This window comes from Sturnus vulgaris, chromosome 7 (assembly GCF_052056855.1).
Source record: "Sturnus vulgaris isolate bStuVul1 chromosome 7, bStuVul1.hap1, whole genome shotgun sequence".
In the NCBI taxonomy this organism is placed as follows: Eukaryota; Metazoa; Chordata; class Aves; order Passeriformes; family Sturnidae; genus Sturnus; species Sturnus vulgaris.
This window is the reverse complement of record NC_142249.1, coordinates 22051296-22077657: the sequence shown is the minus strand read 5'-3', so window position 1 is coordinate 22077657 and position 26362 is coordinate 22051296. Positions and strand designations below refer to the sequence as shown.

General features: G+C 38.0%; 2 protein-coding genes across 4 annotated transcripts; one reads left to right on the top strand and one right to left on the bottom strand.

Moving 5' to 3' along the window:
* Positions 1-30: 30 nt before the first annotated feature.
* On the top strand, positions 31-7483 carry KLHL41 (kelch like family member 41). Its single transcript, XM_014880194.2, has 6 exons — positions 31-1768; positions 4434-4591; positions 4680-4787; positions 5645-5830; positions 6373-6519; positions 7344-7483. The coding sequence occupies exons 1-6, from the start codon at positions 659-661 to the stop codon at positions 7453-7455; spliced, it is 1821 nt and encodes a 606-aa protein (XP_014735680.1). The 5' UTR covers positions 31-658; the 3' UTR covers positions 7456-7483.
* On the bottom strand, positions 7087-26326 carry FASTKD1 (FASTK mitochondrial RNA regulator 1). 3 transcript variants are annotated; one of them, XM_088168069.1, is made up of 15 exons: positions 25785-26326; positions 22692-23195; positions 22265-22333; positions 21275-21400; positions 19658-20056; positions 18440-18550; positions 17138-17269; positions 16076-16562; positions 15209-15323; positions 14616-14744; positions 13721-13852; positions 12628-12741; positions 12207-12348; positions 11592-11709; positions 7087-10564 (listed from the first exon to the last, which is right to left on the bottom strand). In XM_088168069.1, exons 2-15 carry the CDS (start codon positions 23024-23026, stop codon positions 10475-10477), a joined length of 2499 nt encoding a protein of 832 aa, XP_088024195.1. In that variant the 5' UTR covers positions 23027-23195; positions 25785-26326; the 3' UTR covers positions 7087-10474. The 3 variants fall into 3 exon arrangements, with proteins under 3 accessions (XP_088024195.1, XP_088024196.1, XP_014735674.2); XM_088168070.1 differs by having other exon boundaries at positions 26231-26249; XM_014880188.2 differs by lacking the exon at positions 25785-26326 and adding an exon at positions 24476-24580.
* Between the last annotated feature and the right edge of the window lie 36 nt (positions 26327-26362).

The window sequence follows — 26362 nt, the reverse complement described above, 5'->3', positions numbered from 1 at the left end:
TTTTATCTCTAAACAATAGTGTTTGGTTTAAAACCAAATGGATATTAAGAAGCAGCCCAATATTTCGAGGTCTTCATATCAGAAGGAATTGTATATGTGATATGGTTAGGTATAAAAATAATCTTAGAACAAGGCAGTTGATACAAAGTTATGGAGTTTGTTAGTATCTTTATGACTGCAGCAATGAGCTGTATTAAGCAACTCTGAAAAAGTGAATAGTAATTAAAACTGACAACTCGATTAATAATATTTCTATTTCAGAATATTTAGCAACATGTAATTGTGCAGTCTTGCTCATAGCTGTCTCTGTGAGGGTCAGATTCTGCTGTCCTTACTCACGTCAATTTATTACATTACACATAATCTTACTGATTCAATGTGGAGAATGATGGCAAAACCTGACCATAGTGACTAAGAGCAACAGTTGCTTCTTTCAGTCTTTGACAGCTGCAAGAGCAAGTCTGTTTTTCCAAACCGTCCATCCCAAATTCCGACCTGTAAGAGTATGTACCTATATTTAGCTAGTGAGATTAAGTTGCAGAGGCTTCAAGCAGGGCAAAAAGCACATTGGTCTGCCTTTTTTACAAACCTTTGGGCAGACAACAGCTAAAGACAGCTAAATCTTTCTACTCCCTCCCCTTTCCCAAGTGTTTGCGAAATGGATTCCCAAAGGGAACTCACTGAAGAGCTCAGACTTTACCAATCCACCCTCCTTCAGGATGGCCTCAAGGAACTCCTTGAAGAGAAAAAGTTTGTAGATTGCTCTCTAAAAGCTGGTGACAGAAGCCTGCCTTGCCACAGATTGATTCTGTCGGCATGTAGCCCTTATTTTCGTGAGTATTTCTTATCTGAGCAAAATGAAGAGAAAAAGAAGGAGGTAGTTCTAGATAATGTTGACCCCAACATCCTGGAAATGATTGTCAAATACCTTTATTCAGCAAGTATTGATCTCAATGATTCTAATGTGCAAGATATTTTTGCTTTGGCCAGCCGCTTTCAGATCCCTTCTGTATTCACTGTGTGCGTCTCCTATCTTCAGAAGAGGCTCGCTGTTGGTAACTGTCTGGCCATCCTTCGGTTAGGTGTTCTGCTTGATTGCCCAAGACTTGCATTTTCTGCCCGTGATTTTGTTTCAGATCATTTTGTGCAGATCTGCAAAGAAGAGGACTTCATGCAGCTTGCCCCGCATGAACTTATCTCAGTTATTTCACCTGACAGTTTAAACGTAGAGAAGGAGGAGCTGGTATTTGAAGCAGTAATGAGATGGGTCCGAACAGACAAGGAGAACAGAGTAAAGAGCCTGGGGGAAATTTTTGACTGCATACGTTTTCGTCTAATGCCAGAAAAATATTTCAAAGAACAGGTTGAGAAGGATGATATAATTAAAAGCAACTCAGAACTTCAGAAAAAAGTAAAGATTATTAAGGATGCTTTTGCTGGAAAACTGCCTGACTCTAGCAAAAGCACAGAAAAGTCAACCAAAGGGGAGGTGAATGGTGATGTAGGAGATGAAGATTTACTGCCGGGCTACCTAAATGACCTTCCCAGGCATGGCATGTTCGTCAAAGACCTGATTCTTCTGGTTAATGACACAGCTGCAGTGGCCTATGATCCTCTTGAAAATGAATGCTACCTAGCAGCCCTCGCAGAACAGATTCCCAGAAATCATTCCAGTATAGTCACCAAACAAAATCAAGTCTATATTGTTGGAGGACTCTACGTGGAAGAGGAGAACAAGGATCAGCCTTTCCAGTCATACTTCTTCCAGGTACAAGCTTTATAATTGTTGGTATAATAACAGGTGCTTGTAAGAGTTACTGAAAAGTGTTCTGAGTCTCTGCAAGTGGGCTGTCTAGTCTCTTCATATGGTGATGGAGAGAAGTATCTAGAGAGAGTTATTTTTGTCTCAGAGACAGAAATGAAACTAAGGGACTTGCATCTTCTTTTCCAAGATTAACCCCTGCTGAGATCTCAGAAAATATTTAAAAGATTAGTATATTCTGTCTAGGCACTGACTTTCACTAAGGCCAGATTTTTCATGGTACAGATGACTAAATTTAGGTCAATTAATATTTTTGTAAAATACTTTCTGTGTATTTTTGTTTACTTTGATTAAAGTTGGAGTGCTTTAGCTCATTTAGATCTGATGTCTATCTTTTTTTTGCATCTGAAATACTTTCACGACAGCAGTAATGCATGTATTTTAAGTGCAATTTCTATCACTAAAACTGCAGAAGTCCTTTTTGTCGTATCGACATTAGAAAGCCTAAGGGCCATATAAATATATAATTTAGAGGCAGAAGGTTGTTTTCTCAGCAAACTGTCAGTGTCAGTACACTAAATACCATGTTTCAACTGAGTGTAATTGTATATCTTTGTAAATCTGTATAATATACGGCTGATTAGTACTAACTGTAACTCCAAAACATATTTCAGGAAAATTAGCAAAAATGCAGTTTTTCATGCTTATACCATACATTAAGTCTGTTGTGTTTTTAGCTACATGCTTTGATGTATATTTAAACTCTTTTGTGGTGAATTATGCAATATGCTGCTGGCCACGTCCTCTCTTTAGGCACACTGCCCTAAAAGAGTAAAAGCAAGTCCTATTTCAATACGAAATAAAGCCCAGTAATAAGCAGTGATAGAATTTTGAAGAATTCAGATATTAAAAAATGCAAATATTGTTTATAGGAGTATGGCTCGCTCATTTCACACACAAGAAAAAACTTTGTTTCAGACATTTGTTACATTGATGAGAGGGAAATCAGTTTGTAGGGGAGGGACTAAGACTGTTTCAGTTCCTTATGTTGATATAAAATACTAATCACAGAAATGAAAAACTTGTTACAGAAATATTCTTCCAGTAGAATAACACATTGATGTAGTAATGTGTATTTAGTCCAGAACTGAGTAAGACTCAGGCTACTAGAAAGGAGCCTCTGAGAAACTAAACCTCAAGACTGATACTAAAAATAGATGAAATTTTCAAAATTTTGCTTTATATGTCAACATCCATTTTCTGAAATCATGTTCGTTTGCTTGCTGCTGCTATTCACTATAGTTACAATACTTGTCTGCAATACCCATGTGGCTGTTGTTCTCTCCAAAATATTCATGTGGTGCCAAACCAATTTTCCCATGCTGGTCTTCCTTTTGCCACTAGTGAAGCTTTGTATTTGGTAGATTGCAACTTGGGAGAAAACAAGGCTGCCACTGGCTCGAAAATGCATGACAGGCTGATGCCCTATCAGCAGTAGATAATGTCATCTTGAAGACTTACAAAGTAAGCTGTGATCTCTGAGGGGTACATCTTCTCATTACCCCACCCAGATCCAGCTACTGGGGAAATCCATGTCCAGGAACTGCATTTCACTGTTGCAGTAAAACTTTCTGTCCAACAGGGGTGGTCTATCAAATTTGGGAGATGCATTTAGCTTGGAAACCTTGACTGTGGAACGTACTTGTGGAAGGAGAATGTCACCAAGCTAAATCCTGGATTTTATTTTGACTGAACTTTCATCTGCTTTCTACCAAATGCCTTTACACCCACACAAACTCTTATCTTACCTTCCTTTCCTGTACCATGTCCAGCAAATCTATATGCAGTAGGTCTGAGAAAACAGTTCTTTTTGAACGTTAGAGATAATTCAGATTCAATCACAAGTTCTCAGATCAAAACAAAAAATACGCAGCACAGTTATAGGAAAATTCTAGTTTATTTTGTCATCCATCCTGCTGCTACTTCTCCTTAGGTATTTTCAGCATACTGGATTTGAATTGAGAGAGCCCTGAGAGTACTCCCGTAGAAATTACATCAATATTATTGCCACAGGAGCTGCAGTGATTTCCTATTTTGCTTAAGAGTGAAGTAGTTTTTGTGTCTTCAGAGATCTCATGAACTTTTGAGGGTATTTGTGATGAAACACACATCTGTTGCCCTAGGGATTGCAAAATAAACATCTGTGCCATTTGCCATGTGGTATCTCCTGATCAGTAAGAACAGTGTAAGCATGCCTGGCACCTCATTGTAGCAATGAGCATAACCAGCTAAATATACAAGTGTGGAACTGCAGGAGTGGCTGCTCCCTCGGGCAGGAAGAAGAACCTCTTGCTCTTTCCAACATGACAGGGAACCAAGAGTGACCTTTGGATGAGAAAGAAGAGTTTAATAAAGAGGCAAGGAAACACTGAGGGTAAGCAGACACAAAGAGAGTTGTACAGCATTGACTCTGCTAGATGTCGGCACAATGAGGCATGGGTGGGTAGAAGACATCATTCATCAGCTGCACTGAGGGAAGGGCAGGTTGTTCAGGCAAGCAGATTTGCTGTTGAAAGACTCTGAGTGGCAATAGATAGATTCTGTAGAACAATATTGTGTGGACTTTTACTCTTTGCCTTTCCTAACCCTTCCTGTTCTGATATTCTTTCAGCTGGATAGCATTGCTGGTGAGTGGGTTGCCCTTCCTCCTCTGCCATCAGCCAGGTGTCTCTTCGGGCTGGGAGAGTCAGACAACAAGATCTATGTAATAGCAGGCAAGGACCTTCGCACTGAGGAGTCGCTAGATTCAGTACTGTGCTATGACCCTGTGTATGTTTCAAATTTAATTACACCCATTGAGGGCACGCAGATGGCCCATTGTTAGTTGAAAAACCTAACAGTGATCTTCTTGTTCCAGGGCAATGAAATGGAGTGAGATCAAAAAACTGCCCATCAAAGTATATGGCCATGCAACTATCTCAAACAATGGATTGATATATTGTCTTGGTGGAAAAACTGATGACAAGTGAGTTTCTAAGTCTTTTAATGACAATTAATAACATTATCTTCTTGGTCCCTAATAGATAATATGTCCTCACACTCAGAAGTGAGGGTTTCCCTTTTCTGCATCTCTGGTTTAAGGTTGCTAACAGTCTGGCAGAGGGGAACACATGGTATGTAGGATATATTCTTTGGTGAGAAGGTAAATAACGTAAAAATTGTAACCCAACTTGCTATTTTAATAGCCATACGTATTTCCAAGGCAAATTTTACTTACACTGCTGACAAATTAGTAAAACATAGCTATGAGGATCTTCACTGAAAGTATTCTTTCCTTTCAAATAGAAGTACCTAGGTGCCCTAGAATTACGGTCTCAGTTTTTCCGATTTTCTGACCTGTGATACCTGTTACACCTTAATGGGTATGACATTAGGAAAATAAAAAGTTTTCACTCACACTGAACATGTGGTGGTAATTGTTAAGTGTTTTTATAGGAAATACTTGAGATAAAAGTTTGTCATATCAGCCAAAACACCATCCTAATCTTTCCTTTACATAACCTTTGCTGTATATTCCTCCACAAATCCCCCAGAATACAGTATGCTGGGTAAGGATGTTGTCTTTCTCCTTAAAGGTGCAGTGCCCTCAAGGGGCAGTAAAATAGCTGCCCTGTGTAATGTAAACCATATTTGATTTAGTCCTGTGGATGTGAGAATGCTTTGTAGACATTGCAAGGATTCTCAGATTAGATACAAGAAAGGATCTCCAGAAGAGGAAAAAGGTGGTATAGATAAACCCATACAGTCTACCTCAATTAGATCTACTTGGAACAAGTCAGAAGTTCATTAGAAATGATCACTGGTTTTCTTTTTGCTCCCCAGGAAATGCACTAATAGATTATTTGTCTACAATCCCAAGAAAGGAGACTGGAGAGACCTGGCTCCAATGAAAGTGCCTCGCTCGATGTTTGGAACAGCCATCCATAAGGGCAAGATTGTCATTGCAGGTGGTGTCACTGAGGAAGGCCTTACAGCATCTGTTGAAGCTTTTGATCTGACCACCAATAAGTGAGTGCAATATTCAAGCTATTTTAATCAAGTTTTATCACCTAGGCTTTTAGGAGCTCTAAGGTAAAAGTCACAAAGCTGTTCAGGTACCTGTACTCCCACTGAGACATTTGGTCTCCACTCACATCTTCAGCAACAACAGCAGCATTTTACAGAATGGGTCTCTAGATGTTTTTCCTGCACCCACACACACTCAAATTATTATGCTAATGCCACTTGAAATAAATAGACATTTTGGAAACTATAGGGAAATACGAGAGTAACAATACGTATGCATAAGCATATTACTGAATAATCAGAGAATCTGTAAAAAGTTGTTTCTCAGAAGAGATGTCTTAACAGTGTAATTGTTTCACTCAAGAGTTGCAGAAGTCCCTGAGAGGATGGAGACACTGGAATTTACTGCTGATAAATCTCAGAGTTTTTTCCTTTTACTAAACCATGGTCTTGGTACCTGAATTTCTTGTCCAGAGAATATTCTACTACATTCAGTTTACAGTATTTCTTACATGTTTAACTTGACTTTTTCTTTCCATCTTTAGATGGGAGGTAATGCCTGAATTTCCCCAAGAGAGAAGTTCCATTAGTTTAGTCACTTTAAGTGGAGCTTTGTATGCTATTGGAGGCTTTGCAATGATTCAACTTGAATCTAAAGAATTTGCACCTAGTGAAGTCACTGACATATGGAAGTAAGTTTCATTTTAGTCACTCTTTCCTGGTTGAAAGTCTTACCTAAAATCGAGGTTTGTTGACACTGTGGGCTAACGCTGTTTTTCTCCTTAACTCTGAAAATGATCCATAGCACAGGTTGTAAAGCATTTGTCGACAGATACAAAAAAGTTTGTCAGAAAGTAGCAAATAAATATGAGACTTGGATCTAATGACTACTTCCACCTACTAATTATTTGACCAGTCCAAGTCATGATCTTCAGCTTCATTTGAAGAGTAAATTGCCATCTCTTGCCAGGTTTAGCTTTGCCAATAAAAACATTCTTTTGTGACACTGTGATGCAGAAAAGCATGTATACAGAGGCCTGTACCTACTGATGTGTTGATAGTCAAATGAGTATAACTGTTCCAAGAGAATCAGAAGTCCCTATCCTAGATTTTTTTGAGCTAATCACAGCAGCAGTTATGAGACATCATATCTCTGCTGTGACTCTTAGTTGCTAATGTAAATTCAGTTGTTTTAGTTGGCAGTAGGAAGGAAAACCCCCCAACTTTATATGCCAGAGTCTGAAGAAATTCAGAACGGATGCTTAAGGAGGAAGCTTTTTTAAAGCATGACAAAGGTCAGCAACAAACTTTAGGGATCAAGAAAAGAATAACTTGTGTGCAAGAACATCTTTCTGTTCTGGAGTAGAGGACAAAAGCAGCCTTTCATAGCACCCTTTAGTATGTGGTTGCTACAAGCCTTTCCATCAGGTGGACTGTCCTCCTTTTCCTGTATGTTTGCTCAAGCATCAAACTCAAATGTAAAGAAGCTATTTTCTCACTTTTTTTTTCAATGCAGGTATGATGATGAGAAGAAGGAATGGGTTGGCATACTGAAAGAGATCCGATACGCTACTGGAGCCTCCTGCCTGGCCACACGCTTAAACCTCTTCAAGTTATCAAAACTGTAAACAAAATGCTGGAAGATAAGGTGATAGGATGAGGGAGTTTTGATAGGCTCTTCTGGTTTTGTTGCATGAAAATGTCGCCAAATTGTACAGTTTTGTAGAAGCATACTAGTCATACTGGCAACTGTTAAATAGTTCATTTGTCTGTCCACTTCTTAAGATACTTCCTAGCTAACCAGCAACCACTGAATTTTTGCCAGTGTTTAAATTTCTAAAGGGTTATAATTAATGTTGATTAGATTAAGATTTTGGCAAGAACTCAATTTTCCACTCTGTGAAATTACAAACACGAGTTAGACTTCCTTGCATTCAATGCAATCCAGGTATTGGTGACTTGTCCTCCAAACAATGCACATGAATTAATTAAGTTAAATACAACTAATAGCTAGCTGATTTTATTCTAACTGGCTGTTTGTGTGGCCAGATTTCCCTTTTTAGTAACGTATGTAAATCCTGCACTCTTCAGTGATACCTTGGAGATATTCTCCTTACAGACCTCAAAAAAATAATTTGGCTTGGAATTGAAATAAATGTTTTAAATAAAAGTGGCTTAATACTATGTTGCCTAATAAATGCCAGTCTCAGCCAAAGCTATACTAGTAGACAAGAGGAGAGGGTAGAGAGAGAAGTTCACAAGGTTAGTAGCTCTGCTGTTTCACCTACTATGTTTAGACTTGATAACAAGGATTTTCCACTTTTTTTATGCTTTTATATTTATTTCCAAAGCAAATATTTTATGGAAGTTTTTCTCAAGAGACGTAGGCCAATAACAAGCATTCATGAAAAAGTCCTAGAAGAACTATCTTTAGCAAATACCTTTGACAGATAGGACTTTTTCATTTATTATAGAGTTGATGCATTTTGACGTTGAAACTTTTAACAATTAAACTTTGTTTTTAAAACAATAAAAGTATCACTTGATGGTGTCTTTTTTTAGTGATTAGCTCATCATCACTATCATATTGACAGGACACAGATCTCTTAGTACAGGCTTTGCCCAAAATAGAGCACTCAGTTTTCTTCAGTGCATGCATACCATTTTTTAATAGAGTATGTCTTCAAAGGATTTCTCCATTGCATAAAGAGGGTATCATCAATCTAAAGGATTTCATTAATTTCAATGTAATTACAACTGATGTAGCAGGAAAACTGGAAAAGAAGGCCACCACACATGATTGAATGGCAATGCCAACTGTCAAATGACCCTTGCATTCCCTTCCTATGTAACAGAAATACACATATGCAGAGGCACAGCCATCATAGTTCATTTCAGTGTGTTACTGCCCACTAGTACTTAATCTGTGGGGCATTTTCCCTTTAGTACCCAAATCTGCAGCTGTGCTTAGCACCTTTTTATTGGCTCCAGTTAAATCACTGGTTTACACCACTGATGTGTTCTAACACTTGATCATTTAATATAGAAAGAAAGAGTGCAAAGAATCAAGGACAACACGTTTTACTGAACTGCTTTTTTTTTTTTTTCTTTTCTTCAATGCCCTTTCTGGACCACTCATAACAAGTTTCAATCCTCTTCCCATTGTGCATACTCATAACTTTATCCATACATAATTTGAAGAAAACTGGCTTGGTACAGTGACTGCCAGAACCCTGAAAAGCAGGGTTCAGCTCAAATATCATCATCCTGATAACTTCAGCTACTGCCACCTTTCTTACACACTGAGGCTGCTACTTGAAGACCGTCTGTACAGAAGCAGAGTCATGTGAGACCTCTTTGACATGCAGTCCACCTTCTGAAATACTAACCTATGATTGTCTTCTCCATTTTATACAAAATACAATGCATATAGAATCTTTCTGTGTGCTGTGCCTTCAATGACATTTCCTTAAAGCAGTCTTGGAGCTCTTGTCCATTTGATAACCCAAAGTGACTACCATCTACTAGTTTTGTCAGTCATCCCACAAACATGAGGACTGCCTCAGGAGGAAAGTACCTTACAGCTTGGATCAGTTCTGATGGTTTTTCCTGACTTTCCATTCCCGTCCTGATTTGTCTTCAGTTAATAAAAATTTTTTCTTCTGCTACTGAATACTTAAAAAAAAAAGGTGACAGCCAGATGCATAATGGCCAATTCAGATATGCAGTTGCTTATCTCTGCCAGGTTTCAAGTGAAGTGATAAAAGAATGCATCCTGCTTCTATTAAATAAGCAAGAAAACATGTCCTCATTGCACATGTGAGAAAACAGGCACAGCTGGCAGTCACCCTAAGGTGACGGCAGCTGTAGGCACAACGTGGCTGCCTCTAGAAATGGGATGATTTGCCAAGCATGATTCCCCTGCAGTCACTGCTCTACAATGAACGTTCTCCTGAACATTCTACATCTCAGTGTCTTATGCCTCCTGCACAAACTCTGGCAGGGTTTTCAAGTATGTCAAGGTGTTCCTGAAGGCTCAGCCATTCTTCTGCACACACTAGATCACAGGGTAGGAGAAACAGCTGGAGGCTCCTCACCACGCAATACCCTCCCCCAGCACCTCTGTTCTGAGAATGGAAACTGAATAGCTCTAAAAGCAGCCCTATTCTCAGCAAATCTGCATTTCAGTTTCTTGGTTTCTAGAGTACAGAGATACTGTTTGATTCCCGACTGCTCATTCTGTCACATGCTGGAGGACAGACATAGTTTCCAGTAGATTGCTGACTCCACTCTCCTAGTCAATAGTATTTCCAACTTTTTCTGTGGAGAGTTTTATGTCTGGCTAAGCCTCCGTGCTATTTATTTAGGAGACAATAATGTAACTTGATTGCAAAACTGCCAGATTCATGTGCTCATAATAGATTCCAGATAATGAGAAATTTTAAGCATCCTTATCACATCTTCACAGCCCTGCCTTTTGCAATCCCTAATGAATTGAGGATTAAATCTCTTTAGATCTGATGACTTTGGCAAGCCTTGGTCCAGCTGATATAGATAAAGAGATTTTTGAAACTTAACTATTCCAGGATTACGAGACGTTTGATGGTACATAAACTGTTTCTATAGAAGATGTCTGCATGTCTGATATCACTGTATTCCATACAGCTGCTGTCTCAGGTATTCCAGCTGTTCACCTTTTGTTGACAGAGCCATAGAATTCCATTCAAAGTGAGGAATCTGCAGAACAGAATGGGACAAACTGACTTTTAACATTGGTATAAGCCACATACCATGTAAGAGCAAAGAAAAGGCTCTCCTGATATCTGTTCTTCACTTGATATTTACCACTTGTGCCCTTCCAAAAGCCTGGCTTATTCTAATACTGAAAAGATTCATTTCTTATTGTAAGATTCTCCTCCAAGTTCAGTCAGTCTACTTCCAAAAAGCAGCATAGTTGCAGAGATACAAAACAGATGCCCACACAATACAGGCTGTGACAACTCCGTTACACCCTCTCCTCTTTTAAAATCCAAATTGAGGGAAAAATCCCAGGTCACTGCAGTTTGTAATTCAAATGTGTCAGACTGGAATGGTGTATCAATTGTATAACATGAGAAAGGATGATCATTCTGTTTTTAAAAAAACCCAACCAACAAAATTTAAGCTTAAAGAAGGATTCTAGTTAAAGTTAGGTTAGTAATTACATATATAGGAGCCTCTACATGTATGTAATGTAATAGGTAATTACATATATAGGAGCATTAATGAGTCTCCATTTCCCAAATGTTTCAGTGCTGGTAGTGAATTAACTCTGGCCTCTAGTGTTCCCTGTCACAGTACTATCACTGCAGCAGACAAACAGCATTCGTATCTCACTTGGCAGCTGGCAGAATTGTCTTACCACTCAAGGAGGGTATGTTCAATCTTCCACCATGGAAATCTTCAGTGAATTGAGCTGAAACTCTCATTTCACTTTTTCTCCTTTACTCAGGCTACAATGAGATTGCTTATTTGCCTGCAGTAAGGTCATACTGGGACCTTTAGACTTCAGTTTTGCTTCACCCTCTTTCAGAGGTGTGAGCTCTGTAAAGTCCTCACACCATTCTGAGAACAGCTTAGAATTTCCCCCTAAATACAAAAATTGCTCTCTCCCAGTAGGTGCTTTTAATGATAAAACTGTCTCTAAATCCGTTGTGAGGAAAATGGATCATTTTGCACTGCTGATACAACCCAGAAAGGACACGAAGTATTGCTGACTGCTTACCTGAACTACTCGGTACCCCAGCATTTCCAGGTGTCGCTTTTTCACTGCAGGTTCTCCTTTCAGATGATGTGAATAATCTTTGCTAAAAGCTTTTGAATCAAGAAACTCCAAAGCAATTCTGCAAACAGTAAAAATGTTCATTTACTTTCAGGTCTTACCTGAATAGAAAGAAGTGACAGTATTAATAGTTAGATTATCCAGCAAGACTGGATAAACCTGACAATTCTCAGAAAACGAAAATTAAACAACTCCCTGGAATTAGACAAAACATTTTCCTTCTATTTATCTAGAGATACTTGAATTCAGAAAAAGCATTTTCTCCCTGCACTTGTTTTTGTTCCAGTGGTAAAAACAGCTAACCAGCATTTTCAAGGCTTACATTTCAAGAGGTGGGAGGAAAACAGTATTCCAATCTCATGAAACACATTTCAAGAACCTGTACTTGGTTTGGCTGGGATGGAGGTAATTTTCAGCTGTGGCTAACCCACCACACACAGAACGCTAAATCTCATCAGACTCATCAGGAACAGAACATTAGGCCATGAGCATCAAAAACCTGGTCTAGACTGGATGTAAGCTTGGAAGAGCTAATGTGCAAGAATTCAGTGTACTGACCTTTGAGCTCCTGGTGGTAAAGCCTTTCTCCCTTCATCCTTGATGTCACGTCTCAAGTGTATTCCCCCCCCACCATCCAAAGGTATATTCTGAGCCATATAGGAAAGAGGCTTTTTATTTACATTCAGGACACACTCAAAATCTGCCAGAAAACAAAACAAACCTGTTTACTGACCAATCAGAAGTGAAAGAATTTGATCTGTATGATGTTTACTTCTAGTAAAACTGATAGCCATAATTAGAGATATCCAACATTATCTATACTATAAAGAACACTTTAGAAACTGTATTTTATACAGTAATTTCTTCTTTGCAGTATCTTGTGTTATCTTGGGGCCATATGACCAGGAGCTTCCTAATCTTAGTGATAACAGTGATATGAAAGGACTCCATAACAATTTTTAGAGTATTAACTTCTCACCTATTTCATAGTAGTACGGTGTGAGAACAGATATTCTTGAGTAATGCCTCCCTCCTAAGATCTCTGTCAGCATTCCGTGAATGTTCTGTCGCTCTGGATTTATTCGGCTCGTGCCTACAAAGACAAAAAAAAGAATTCACACATCAAAACTTCCACAGCCAAAATTCTGAAAATAGTGCTTTGAGACATTGTATTTTTGAAAACCAGGCTACTGAATTAAATCTTTTCCACATATCTCCAGTGCTATTCCATCATAATTCAGAGACAAAGTGATCATATTTTAGCTAGAAAGTGGCAGGTAGATGCTATTAAGTAAATTTCAAATCCAGACTTTAGATCCCAGGATATTTTCATTCATGTACTACAAAAACTTAAGTTTTAGTTTTCACCTGGTGGATTTTGTTTGCTTTTAATTATGTTTAGACATGTATTTACTCACCTTGTGTTTATTACAGCCATACCACACTATCTGCCAGTTCTCTGTCCACTGCTCCATTAAACATCTTCAGTCTTAGGGACAAAGTAGCTGAGTTCTATGGATAGCACAGATCTTCCCATGAGAATTAGTGAAGGAGATACTGTGTTTGCATTAGATGGATTTTCTGAACTGATCACTATTCTGAAAGATCTCAACTGCTACACTAGATCACTAGCCTACTTCTCTATCATATCTGATGGATCTTGGTACTTGTGAGGAAGAAGGGAGGATCAAGTTCAAAAGGAGGCAGTAAAAATGTTTACCTTGAAAAATTTAAGTCAAATGTTCAATTTTGTAAGTGAAGTGGGGAGCAAAATGACCCATCTCCTCCAGCACAGAATGATCCTCTTCCTGCCTTTCCATCCTTCATGCCTTATACACTGTTTCTGTGTACTTAAATTTTAATTCTTCTGCAGAAATATCCCATCCCTATTACATAAATTCTCACAAGGAAAACCAGTTTACTCCTGGTTGCACTTTCCAAGAATACTTGCTCAGCAGCAAGGGGTGTGCCAGTGTCAGCCTGACAGTTTTAGAAGAGAAACATTTAGTATATTGTTAAAAATAGACTATTATGAGTAACAAGGGCAGTTTTTCCTGTCCTAAATTACTTACTGTTATGAAACATACGTTGGCAGTATGGCTCATGAAACCAAGGGATGTGAAACTCTGGGCATTCCAGACAGACTGCTCTGTTCAATTTCATGAGGCTTAACTGGACCCTGTGCTTCACCATATCAGGCAGGACTGATTTAAAAAAAAAAAACAAAAAAACAAAAAATGTGAAAAATCCAACAAATTTAACTAAATGGCAATTTCTAAATTTTTTACTAAAAATGCAAATATCTGTATACTATGGCATTGATAAAACTCATGCTGCAGAATTTTAGAAAGGTTCTCAAAATCCCTGAGAAAATAAATGAAAAAGCCACAGTTCTGCTCAACATTAAGAACAACAAGAACACAAGAACAACAGCAAGACAGAAGATAAAAATTGCTTCCATTGTGTAAATTTAATTAAGAAGTTGAGGGTAAATGACAAGAGTACATTGATAATGAACAATGTAGAGATAGAGAGGAATTAAATAGTGAAACACTCAGTCCCTTATTTAGAGAGAAGAGACAGGGAGGATACATTTCTTTCAGACGAGAATCCCACATTATTCCTTCAGCTTTGTGACTACTTCTAGTAATAGATACCACAGTCAGCTAATTTTATTTCCAATAAAATTGAAGAATTATTAAATACTGAGTACAATAAGTTGACAATAAAATTCATTTTATATTACTTTCTCTCATCTGCAATACAGGTCTTTACCTTTAAAACAACAGATTTTTGTTCATTCCTTCCCTTTTAGCACTCAAATTATGACTATATTAGATAGAGGGTGTCTTTCCCAAAAACATAATTATTTAAAGAGTAATTCTACATCTCGAGTCCTATGTTAGTCCAAATTGTATTTTATGCCAAATGCTACACAATCAAATTCATTAGAAGCTAGATCACTACCTTTAAGTTGAGCATCCAATTTGCTTAGGAAAGAAACATTAAATATTGTCGTTATCAGAGCTGGAGGAAAATACCCAGCCACTGCCAGAACATGACCAAGCAGCACCAAGTGATAAGCTTCAAGATGACCTTGAAAAAGCAGAGAGAAACCCATATTAACACATGACAAAGTTGAAAGGCTTTGCAATGCCCTTTCCCTGGCCTCTCAAATCATCTGATTTTCTCTCTTAATGTACAACACAAATCCATACACACTTCCTCTACAATTTTAACTATTTATTTGTGATGAATTGCAAAATGTATCCTGTTCCCAAATGATGAATCCTTGGGGAACACAGCAGTTCTATCCAAAACCAGCACATTGAATTAATTAGAATTTCCACTTACATTTTACTGTGCCAAAAATCCTTTGCTAGTCCTTTATCAACAGTCATTTTTAACAGGTGAAATGAAATCCAAAATTGAATATTTGTCATTGCTTAACCCCATTAAACAGAGTATTAGCAGTAACATACTTACCCTTTCTTTGCTTAACAAAAGTACCATTCTATTCCCATTTTCATTCAGTAAAAATCTTTGTCTATTGCACTTACTCAAATTAGAAGTCAGATGTTGGATACAACTCTTAAAGAATTCTTCGTTGTCAGGAGGATCATAATTCAAAGTTGAGAAAAGGAAGAGAATAAAATAGATTTCAGAGAGGGGAATCTGAAAAAAAAGACATCCTAAATCAAGTCACTGCAAAATATCCTAATATTGCTTGATAATAAAGAAAAGCTTTATAATTAATTCAGAATTTGGAGATTTAGGACTAGATTAACTATTTTCTAATTTTTTTCTTTGGTCAACTTTTCCTGGAGAAAATAATAAAAAAATAAAATGCAGTAATAGTTGAAATTGCAGCCACAACTAAAACTTAAAATTTATTTCACGCAGGTGGTCCAAATGTTTGCATACACTTAAAGAACCTTTTAAGAAGGTTTTGCAATAAATGTTCTTAAAGAAACTGAACCGCAACAGGGTAAAATCGAAGACTTATATGAACACCAGATTGAGAATGAGAAAAAAGATAGTAAGAAAAAAGAGTAATTTTGACTAAATAGACAGGATATTGGGGAAATCCCCATAACAATGAGTACTGTTAAAATATCCACCATGTGATGTGACATTTATAAAGAAGTTTAAAAAATAGTAAGATAGTCAAATGTAAAGTTGAATGTAAAGGATTATGGCTGACCTAACACTGAGTGAACAAGAAAAAGGAAACTAAAATTAGTAAGTGCAAGTTTATATACATAGAAGTAAAACAGCTTTAAGTGAGCACAAAAAAAGATGATCTCCAACTACATTGAAGGAAACTCTTAAAAACATGCGTGGATTGTGCTGTGAAACACATCAACTACTAACCCGTCCTTTCTTACTGAATAACTCACAGTAGATAGAAAGAAAAACTGTGATACCTTGTCTATATTCTCAACAGTCACAGAAGATATTCTGTCAAATAATGCAGGACAACGGTGGTCTGATTTTATGAGGAAAAAAGACAAGGGTAAAATATTTGCCCATGTTATTTGATCTATCAAGCGCTGACACATGGCCAGAGTTTCCTCATTCAGGACTTCCTCTAACCACTCTCCATTCACATGTGGAAGTTCTTCCAACAGAAGATTTAAGTTGTTGGCTTTCTGAAGCCTCTGAAATCCACAGTCATTTAGTTTTTGCAGAAGCTTGGCACATAGCTCAGAACTGTTTTGCCAGTGCAACTGGCCATGATGATTCCACTTGACAAGAGCTGTAGCAATGCAATTCAAATGATGGAGTCTGCATTGAGGCAAAACTGCTGCTGCTTTGTTTATAATCATTTCCTCCACTTGAAAAGAAGGAAGCATGGCCAGAACACGAATTATGGCTGCAGTATCAGCAGGTATCACACTGGATTTTAAATAACTGGAAGAGAGATAGAAATAAAAAAATCCATCAGTAGTGACAAAGCGCAAACGTTTAAACAAAACCATTACATTCCCATAGAGGCTCAGCAGTGAAAGCAAGATCTCTTCTCTGGCAACTTCCTGGTGTTCTGTACAAGCCTAAGAACTAACTGGACAGCTCTTCAATCAAAAGAGTACTTCTGTGTCACACTTTCACTATCCCAAACAGGACATTCTGTCTTTTTTTCATTACTACTTCTGTCAAGCATCAAATACAATATTAATACCTATCGATCCTATCAAAAACCAATCAAAATTTATTGACATTTCAACATTGTATTACAGAGGTCAAAAGAAAAAGGGAAAAAATTTAAAAGGTATTACATATTAGCAGATACTGTTGGGTCTATAGTCAAGACAATATCTACTTTTCATCCTCTGATTTATATGTTTAATAGAATCAAATACTTGTAACAGTTTGTTACTTCTTCATATTTTATGGGAACAAAACACATCTTAAAATTGCTGTTTAAAATCTTAAGTAGAGAACTGTTTAAAACTCAAATAGCTGCATTTCCAGGAATATACACTTACCCTAATAGTAACATTTTTAGTTTGGAAAACAGCTCCAGATCCTGGCAATGCAACGCCACCAAGTACTGTGTTAACTTTACCAACTGTAATGCGTGATAGCTCTCCAAGTGTTTGTGCAGAACAGAAGCCATTCTGAATACAAAGAGGAAAAGATTACATGGTATTAAGCTAACACAAAAGATACTTCAAACTCTAACATGCTGCATGACAAAGGGGTGTCCTGTGGTGCACACTACCTATGTGGAGGGTTTCACACACCTGCACTCCTCTCCAAACTGATTCTGACACTACTGCACTTAGAGCAGCCTCTCTCCACTTACTGAATTGCAAAATTGAAGTCCTTATCACAACAAATCAGCTACTTCACACCACAGATTTCTGTTGCAGATTTCACAATCAGTTAAATTTAGAGTGGACCAAGAACATAATAAACTGGAACAGCATCATCAGTTTCAGCACCACTTACGTAACAGTGGTTGCTACAGCTGTGTTGGTCTAAAGCTGCAGAGGGGGATAGATTGGTAGGGAAAGATAATACCTCAAGACCTTCTTTAGACAGTCAAGTTTTAGAGACTCAAAAACAAAAGGCATTAATTCACCTGATCTTCCTTTTAGTATTTCTTTGCTCCAAAGGACACAAGTATCTCCTTTTCCTTTCAAGGATCTATTTGATTCATACAACTACCTTCAATCCAATAACTGTTCACAACCTGCACTTAAACTCTGCTGTATCTCTGACATATCTAATGCTACATCTTCTTCAGCTACATCAACTTCTTTTCCATTCACTGTAGGGCAGACACTACCTCTCCCTATAAAGAGTTTTCAATTCAAAACTAGAGAGAACGTGGCCCAGGTTCTTAAAACCACAAGTTTTAATAGCCCAAAATAGTACACAATGACTTTTGAACAAAAAATTCACAAAAGTAACAGTATTTCCAAGACAGGACATGTTCTCTGCAACTTACTACATTTCACTGGCACTCTCATGAGTTTACAGTAATTGTTAGGGGCTAAGTTTATTGCAATAGGACCACATATTTGTAAATTAGACAGGTACTATACAACAGTAACTTGGTAAGAGTGAAATGCCTTTCTTTGAAATTCCTAAATTAACTCAATTACTTCTGGGTCAAGCTGCAATATTCTAAAATCTGTAATAGCCAATAACTTACAGTGTATAAGCACTTGTGTGCAAGTGATACACCCACTGCTTCTAACTTACTGGTATGTCATAGTTTTCCACACAAAATAGAAGTTTACCTAGAGAATACAACTTCTTATTGATATAAAAAAAATTACTTTTTGAGTGGATGAGAACTTCTGCATTTCATTTTCTGCATAGTCTTCAGTATCATCAATACTTGGTGACTGCTAAATTCCTCTGCCATGTGTCCTGCAGTTACTAGCAACCTAAAGAAGAAAAGACCTATTTTTAATGAAAAACAGTTGAAAATCTCTGGCAGAGATTGCAGCCATTTTCTTCACCTATGAGAAAAAGAACAAAATTTTGATTCTGAAAGCAAAATTCTCCCAAACTAGGGACTTCTGTTCTGTGGACTTTTCTTCTTAAAAGCTGGTCTGCATAGCACAGATGAAAGGGTGTGAGTGTGTTGGATCAGTGCATATTGTTCTGATGTTAGAAATCAGCAAGTCCAACAATTCTAAAAGTAGACAAGAAGTAGGGAAGGGACTCTAAGTCACAAAACAAATCATGATCAATCAGTAAGCTACAGATAACAGAATCAAATATGAACTGAACTGGTTCTGTGGTAATTAAAGCCAATGTTTATCACAAACAATATAAATTTAAAAAAAAATTAAGAAACCTCTTGGAACTAAATCAGCTATGGCAAAACCAACACAGGCTTGCAGCATGTTCAAATCTCTGAATAAAGAAAATGTTCATTAAGAGAAGTATGAAAATATGACTCATTGTAATTAAAAATTCTGCCTAGAACTGCAGGTTTTGAGAGACCCATGAATAATACCATCCCCAAATAAGATTTTGTGGCACAAGAAAGACAGGCAGAGAAAAAAAGTCTGTCACATAATACTACGCTCTAAATAAATGCTGAAGTGTTCTCTGATGACGATCTTTCATAAAGAATAGGATGTCAGCAATCTGGTACAGGACAAGACTCAGGCTTTTTCAGCTACTGGGAGTCTTAAAAAGGAAAAAGCAACACGTATCACTGCATGTATTTCTCAGGAGAAAGACAGAAAGGGTTTTTACTACCACCCAGTGTGAAAGGAAGACTGTAGTTTAAGAGACAGACTACAGGATCGCAGTGCATAACAGCGTTCACACTCCCCTTGACTGATGGGTCTAATTCAACTTCTTAATAAAACATACTCCTTTTCCATGATGAAATCATCCATTTCTACAATGTTACAACCAGGAAACATAAGGCTCAACTCATAGATGGGCTCAGACATTTGTCCAAACACTAGTACATTTTAAATTTCTGTGCAAGAATAGCTATATCATAAATAAGACAAAATTATTAATAAGCTTACCTTTCTCTAACCTTGGATCCTGCCATAGGCCCAAGAGAGGAAAACAATTTTGCAAATGTTTCAGGATCATAATAATCATCTATAGTTTCAGATAGCAGATGTTTAGCAATCAGGCGGAATTCAGCACTGTCAAAACCCAGCTGCTCATACAGTCCAAGAATATGACTAATGCTGTGTATATCAAGATGGGAGGCATTTTCAAGGAAAATCCTGTTGCATTTTTCTATCAATGGATGATACCTCAGTTTAACATTTTGGAGAAACTGTAGTACTCTTCTGGCATAGTTGAAGTGGACTTCATCCGTTTCTTCTAAGAGCTGTTCAGCCTTGTGTAGTAATCGATCTCGAAAACTCTCAGTGATAACTTCAGATATGCTGACCATCAAAACTGACAAGATCCTAAAAAATTCAATAGGTTTCACATTTACACGTTGAACATAATAAGCAGTACATTTCAGATTTATTAAATGAAGTGCACAAAGAAAGGAATGGTAGCTGAGGTGTTGTTGGCTTCTGTGCAAAAAAAAAGAATTTTAAATCTAATTCAGAAAAAAATGGACGAGCAAAAACCATTTATCCTACTAAAGCAAAAATTCTGCTTTCAGTGAACTTCTGAAATTATTCAAATTTTTCAGCCATCCCTTGCAAAGTTATGTATGATAAAAGCATTTCCCTAAGGGAAGACCCTGATTTGCCTGATTCATATCTGCAAAAATATCTTTTATGTCCAATAGACACTAAAGAAGTACAAACAATTTGCAAGTGACAGAATGGAGAGAAGAGTCCTTGTCACTCCTAAAGAAAGAATTCCTTCCTAAGGGAATCAAACTTACAACCACAGAGAAAGTGAATTCAGTAAAGAAATGCAGTCCTATTCAAGGAGTTGCATAAGCAGGCTCTTCTTAAAAAATCAGTGTTGGGACTGCTGGTGCATTATAAAGCAGAAAAAAGAAAGAGAAGCCTTTGCTGTAACAGCCCCAGGGGAACAGAAACAAGAAAAAAAAATCAGCTTGGTCTTCTTTGACCAGGGCTGTTTTAAGTAGTTTAAATATGAAAGTAATGTGCTAGACGTGCTAGCAAGAGAATTTATTAATTCAACTTGACCAGAAAAACAATGCTCTGAAGAAAATAAACACAATATTGCTTTAAAACCCTTTATTGCTGTTAACAAAGCCATGTCATAGTACAGAATCTATCAATGTTAAGGGAGAAAAAGAGAGAAAAAAGGGAGAAAAGCATCTTCTGGTGAGTCAATAGCTTCTAAATTATCAAAAAAAGTCCATGTTTAGAATCAAGATAAAGCTGATTCTAAGTATCTGCTGTACTGTAAGTAGAACAGTGGAAATTAATTAAATCTTTATAACCTGAACAATCAAGCAGTAGTTTTAATAATTTAGATTGGTTATAAGGAAATTCTTCATAATGTCATTGGAAAATGCATTCACTTGTCAATGAATGCAAAAATACAAAACAGTTCTTTCCCACAAACCCCCAACTGAAGCAAAGCAACCTCCAGTTGAGAAAAAGGGGAAGTCTTCAGAAAAGACAGACCAGTAATTGCAACATTTTACTTCTGCTTCTTAGCCTACCTTATATCCTGATAATTCTGACACTTACCTTATATCCTGTATAGAATCCAGTTTCATGTCCACAATATGAGCTACTTGGCCAATTAAGGGACTGAAGTGCCTGTGTTGCTTGTATAAGCACAGAGCAAATTTAGACAGAGCTGGCAAACTAAGCCTGTCAAGACATTAAAGACAGTCAGACAGGATATCTGTCTTTTATGTCTAGTCACTAACTAAAGACAAAAATCTATTTTAACAATTCTATTAAAATATATATATTATATAAAGGTTAAAGCCAAATTACAAAACAAGGAAACAAAGTATCTAAGCAAAAAACCTTGGTACTTAATATTAAAGCATGTTGTATATATGGAGTTGTACAAGAATTAGTTGTCCTTCACTTAATCAACCTAAGAAATCTATAACGATTATATTCTCAAGCAATCATGTCAAATGAATAAAATGAATGTGAGCAATTTATTACTTGAATATAATTTTGTTTTCAAGGTACACAGTATCTATTTACTTGTCAAGATGCTCCACATATTAAGAAGAGGCAATTCTGTGATGCTGGTGCCAACTACAATAGTCTCCCTCCAAAAAAATCAAAAGAAGACAACAAAACACAAAAAAAAATGCACAAAGGGAAAATGTTGCTGTTTAAATACAAAATGTTTTTACTGGAATTGAGATAAGCATGGTTCTAATAACCACTTAAGACCTGGACAGAAAGCACTGAGATAAAATTGTAAATATGAAAACCTGCAATCACTTCAAACACATAAATCTACACAGAAAATATATTTCAAAATCTCAAATGTAGGACCCTGTTGTTGCAGTATCTTAATCTCTCAAGCATTTGTGTACCAAAGTCTATATGTATAATTTTCAAGACTTTTCAAAAATACAACTGACATTTAAAATACTCGTGTTATGTTTTAAAGATAAATACTCCTTGAGAACTCTTGTGTAACGTCACATGAAGCAAATCATGCTTGCAACTCCTATCTTTCACAAAGCACAGCAGGACAATACTTGCCTTTCTAATCTTTTCCATGCTTCTGTAACAAGCACTTTTGCTAGAGAAGAATGATCTTCAGCATCGAGCCTTCAAAATAAAGACAATGCTTCAATAGTCAGAAAGAAATAAGACATACGTTCTTTCATTATTTATCATAATGTTTTACTTTTCTAGCATTCCCTCCATTCAAACAGATTATAAACATTTGTGCATGAATAATCAGAATTCATAATAATCATAAAACATATTTACTGGGACTGCAAAACAGATCCATTCTGCCTGTATCTCCAAAACTGAGGCACAGGACATTATGCTGTGTCACACAGTCAAGAGTACAGAAGCTGTGGCAGGGCAGTCTCATCACAGTCTCCTCATGAGATAGCTCTCTAGTCAGAATTCCTTCTCTTTTTATTACCAAATACAAAATGTATTTAACGCTCTTTACCTCAGGATGCTATATAAGGTGTCCACTATCACCTCATCTTCCATGTGTTCTGCCTTGTTTTCTGCCAAAATGCAAAGGGTAAGAAACTGGGAGTGATTTCTTACGTAGTCACTAGTCCTTAAGAGAATGGGCTTCTTCTTTTGCAATTGCCACAGCATGTTCAATGCAATTCCCACATGCTTTTCAGAAAGTCTGGCCTTGTTCCTCCGAACAAGGCTGAACACTTCATCCTCATGGGTGCAGCCATTTATCTGGCTCAAAAGCAGGTCACTACACAGAGTCCGAGCTTGGAAACGTCTCAGTGTAAACAAGCAGAGCTGCCTCAAACCAGGCATTTTGCTATGCCACCAGCTAGCTTTAAAGTGTCCAGAAAGATTCTTCTTTCACTTTTCACAGTAAACCATGCTGTTACAAACAAGAAACTCAAACATTTGAAAAACAGAAGACCATTTTTCTTTCATCCTGTCTGGTCACTGTATTAAGAAGTAGTAAATTCTGAGATACCTGTAACGAGAAAGTATCAAAGCACTTAATTTCAGTCACAACAAGTATTAAAATGAAGTCATTTTAATTTATGAACTCCTATAATAAGAATTTTTTTCTTTCCTATGCAAAATGAAAGAATACAAAAAAAGGTACTAATTTTTCACATACTGTGTATTAAGAACTTTTTCTAAAAATTATTTACTTTATAGTCCCTTTTCAGATATTGCTTTTATACATAGTAGTTGCCTTTAGAAAGAATTTGCTTCCTACAGTAGCGGCAAGCTAAGCTGCAAGAAGTCAGGATAAAATAGATATCTGAAGAAAATATAAAAACCTTCAGGCTCAGTTTCCTGTAAATCCACATGACACATCCCTTCCCCTTCTCATGCTGCAAAGGAACCTTGCATCCCCTAGTCTACTGATGGGGAAGCAGGATCTCTATCTAAAACAGCTTTTGGGAAGCTTCCAAATATTTCCTTATTCCAATGAGCAGATGAAAGTAATTTACCACAACCTTTCATAAATTTTAAATCATAGTAAATTCCAGTATCTTTCAAAAAGTTCAACGGTACAAAACATTGGATGTTTTCAAACATCCAATTACATTGAGTAAAACCAGGAAATTTGGATCTACCTAAAGAACTATTTCTAAGATGTTCAACACACAGTAGAAGGACAAGAAGGTCTTTAAAATTATTTTCTATCGGTTGAAACACAATAAGCACTTTCAAGGCTGTATTACAAAACACAGTGACCCAGGAAGTCTCCCAAAAAGGAGAAAATGTGGACACCCGCCACTCCCCAAGTATACGAACTACTAGAGATTTAAGTAACTAAGCCTTAAAAGAGCTGCTTGCGCAGTACGGACACGGAGCGGCCCCAGTTCCCGCGAGCACAGCCGCGGGCAACACAACACCGCAGTGCCCGGCTAGCAGCGCTCGCACTGCGCGCCGCCGGCTCCGTCACCGCGGGGAATGCTGAGCCAGGCAGAGCCGGGAAGGGGCGCGACCCGCGCAGCCAGGCTCGGCTCCCGCCTCCGGGGGCCGCGGGCACCGCTGAGGGGCGCTCCCGGCGCGCCTGCGGCACCGGGGGAACGGAGGTACCGGGGGGCCAGAGGCACCGGGAAGGCGGGCATGGCCCAGCTGCCGGCCGGCGCGGGGCGGCAGCGGCTGCCAACTCTGGTGTGAGCGAGGGTTCGTCACACGGCAAACTCCACCACCCGGCGGGGTTAAACGAGAAAGCGAAGGAGGCACCGTCAGCTCCGCAGCAGCCGGTCCGAGGAGAAGCTCCCAGTTTACCTTTGCTCAGGACCCTTGCCGCTGTCGAGCCCCAGGCGGAGCCTGCTCCCTCACTCCAGACGCGCCCGGCTGCAGCCCCGGCACTCCACGTGCCCCGCACTGCCATTCACCGTGCGCATGCCCCCAGGCACTGCACTGCCCGGGAGCTGTCGGGAAGCGTACGGAGAAAAAGTGCAGCCTGTTAAGGCTTTCCAAAGGAAATGATAATTAAAAAGGTCCAAGGTTCATACTGACTATTGCATAGTAAATAAAGCAACGTTTTCATAATTCATTCTAAGTGGGGGGAAAAGTTTTCCCTGCCTAGGAAAAGCACAAAGGGCCTGAAGTTCGGAAGGGTAAAGTTGAGGAGGTAGGCTTTGCTGTACTGGAATTAACGTTATTTTATTTTACAATGTTTTAAATTTTTTATGCTTTGCAAGAACAATATATTTAAAATAAAAGAGTTTTGGGAGACAAATCTAGCATATCTTGCAACAAGTATGTTGCATATGTTGAATATGCATAGCTCCAGGTTGTCTTTCTGGACCTTTTCTCGTCCCCATTGATAGCAGCAGACATACAGAAAGAATGATAACAATCTCAGACTGCTCTACATTCTATCCAAAAAAGCAGAACTAGGACTATTACCATGACCAATTCTGACCAGCTGTATTGCCACTGTCTATCAAATGTCTAGGGTTTTTACTTTTTGTCTGTCACCTCCTACTATACTCGATGCCTATGAATATGGAACTCACTCAAACTAATAGAATAGATCCTAATTTATTTATTACAGATCTGTGATGTTTTAGAAAAGGAGCATGTATTTTTTTAACTGGATTAGTTACAATTTTTGTAACTGTGGAATTTTTAACTAGGACAGGTTCCTAGCCTCCTGCTAGAAAATTCCAGATTACCCCAGTTACACTTTACACAGGCATGCAAATAACAGAGCGACACCCAAACCCTGTCAGGTGAGCTCCAAGGGTGGCACATGAGGTACTTCTTTAGAGAATGTCAGGTCTTGTGTAAACTCACATAAGAATTCCAAGGCATCTGAGAGGAAAACTATAGGAGAAAACAATTCCATGTTCATATGAAGGAGACTTCCATAAATCATACAGATTTTTCATTTACAAGATGCTGAACTTTCCACTTTTGACTTGTGAAGTACATTTGGATAAAATAAAACAAATGCCCAAACCAAATTAAAAATGCTGGATAAAATTATATTAAATTTTAAACTGGAAACATAGGGGAGGAAAGCAAGACTTAACAGAGCATGCTGTGCTGAAGCCAGTGTTGATTTACTGAGCAGATGTTCACTCACCAGCTTCTTCAGGATTTCAGAACTCACAGGTGTCAGTTTCAGAAAACTGTAAGAAGATCATTGGATTTTCTACTTCTAACAAACTTCTCATCAGCCAGTCACGTAACTTCCTACTTCCCATTATGTATGTGATTACTGACCCAAATGCCTACTGGTTTGAATTAAATCCCAACAAAAAAAAAAGGACGTATATACTTCAGTGCCAGTCTTAGTTAATTTTGAAGATGCTCACACATTTAGGCACTATGATAAACTTTCATTCCTTAGTTTTAAGATAAATTAGTTTGAATTGCAGTACATACATATGGGGTACTATTATCAGTTACTCTTTTTTTTTGCACAAGTGGCCTAAATTCCCGTTTTAATTCTTTAGAAGCCCTAGCGAGGTGTCCTGCTGGAGGAACCAGAGCGCTTTTAGCACCGTGCAGGACGGTTCATTTACCAACCCTTGGTCATTTCGCGGGCTCACCGCTGAGGCGCCCGCCGCCGTCGCGCCAGCAGGGACGACCAGCATAATTCTCGAGCACGTTTGGCTGGAAAGGCCCGGTGTACCTGCCGCGCTCCAGCCTCTCCGGCTC

Excerpts from the sequence above, each read along its gene's own strand:
- FASTKD1 (XM_088168069.1), bottom strand. The coding sequence starts at position 23,026 with ATGCCTGGTTTGAGGCAGCTCTGCTTGTTTACACTGAGACGTTTCCAA. Across the intron at positions 18,551-19,657 it reads GGATCCAAGGTTAGAGAAAG|GTTGCTAGTAACTGCAGGAC; the intron begins GTAAGCTTATTA and ends TTTCTTCTTTAG. Across the intron at positions 13,853-14,615 it reads ATTGGATGCTCAACTTAAAG|TCCTGCCTGATATGGTGAAG; the intron begins GTAGTGATCTAG and ends TTTTTAAATCAG.
- KLHL41 (XM_014880194.2), top strand. The coding sequence starts at position 659 with ATGGATTCCCAAAGGGAACTCACTGAAGAGCTCAGACTTTACCAATCC. Across the intron at positions 4,592-4,679 it reads GTACTGTGCTATGACCCTGT|GGCAATGAAATGGAGTGAGA; the intron begins GTATGTTTCAAA and ends TTCTTGTTCCAG. Across the intron at positions 4,788-5,644 it reads GGTGGAAAAACTGATGACAA|GAAATGCACTAATAGATTAT; the intron begins GTGAGTTTCTAA and ends TTTGCTCCCCAG.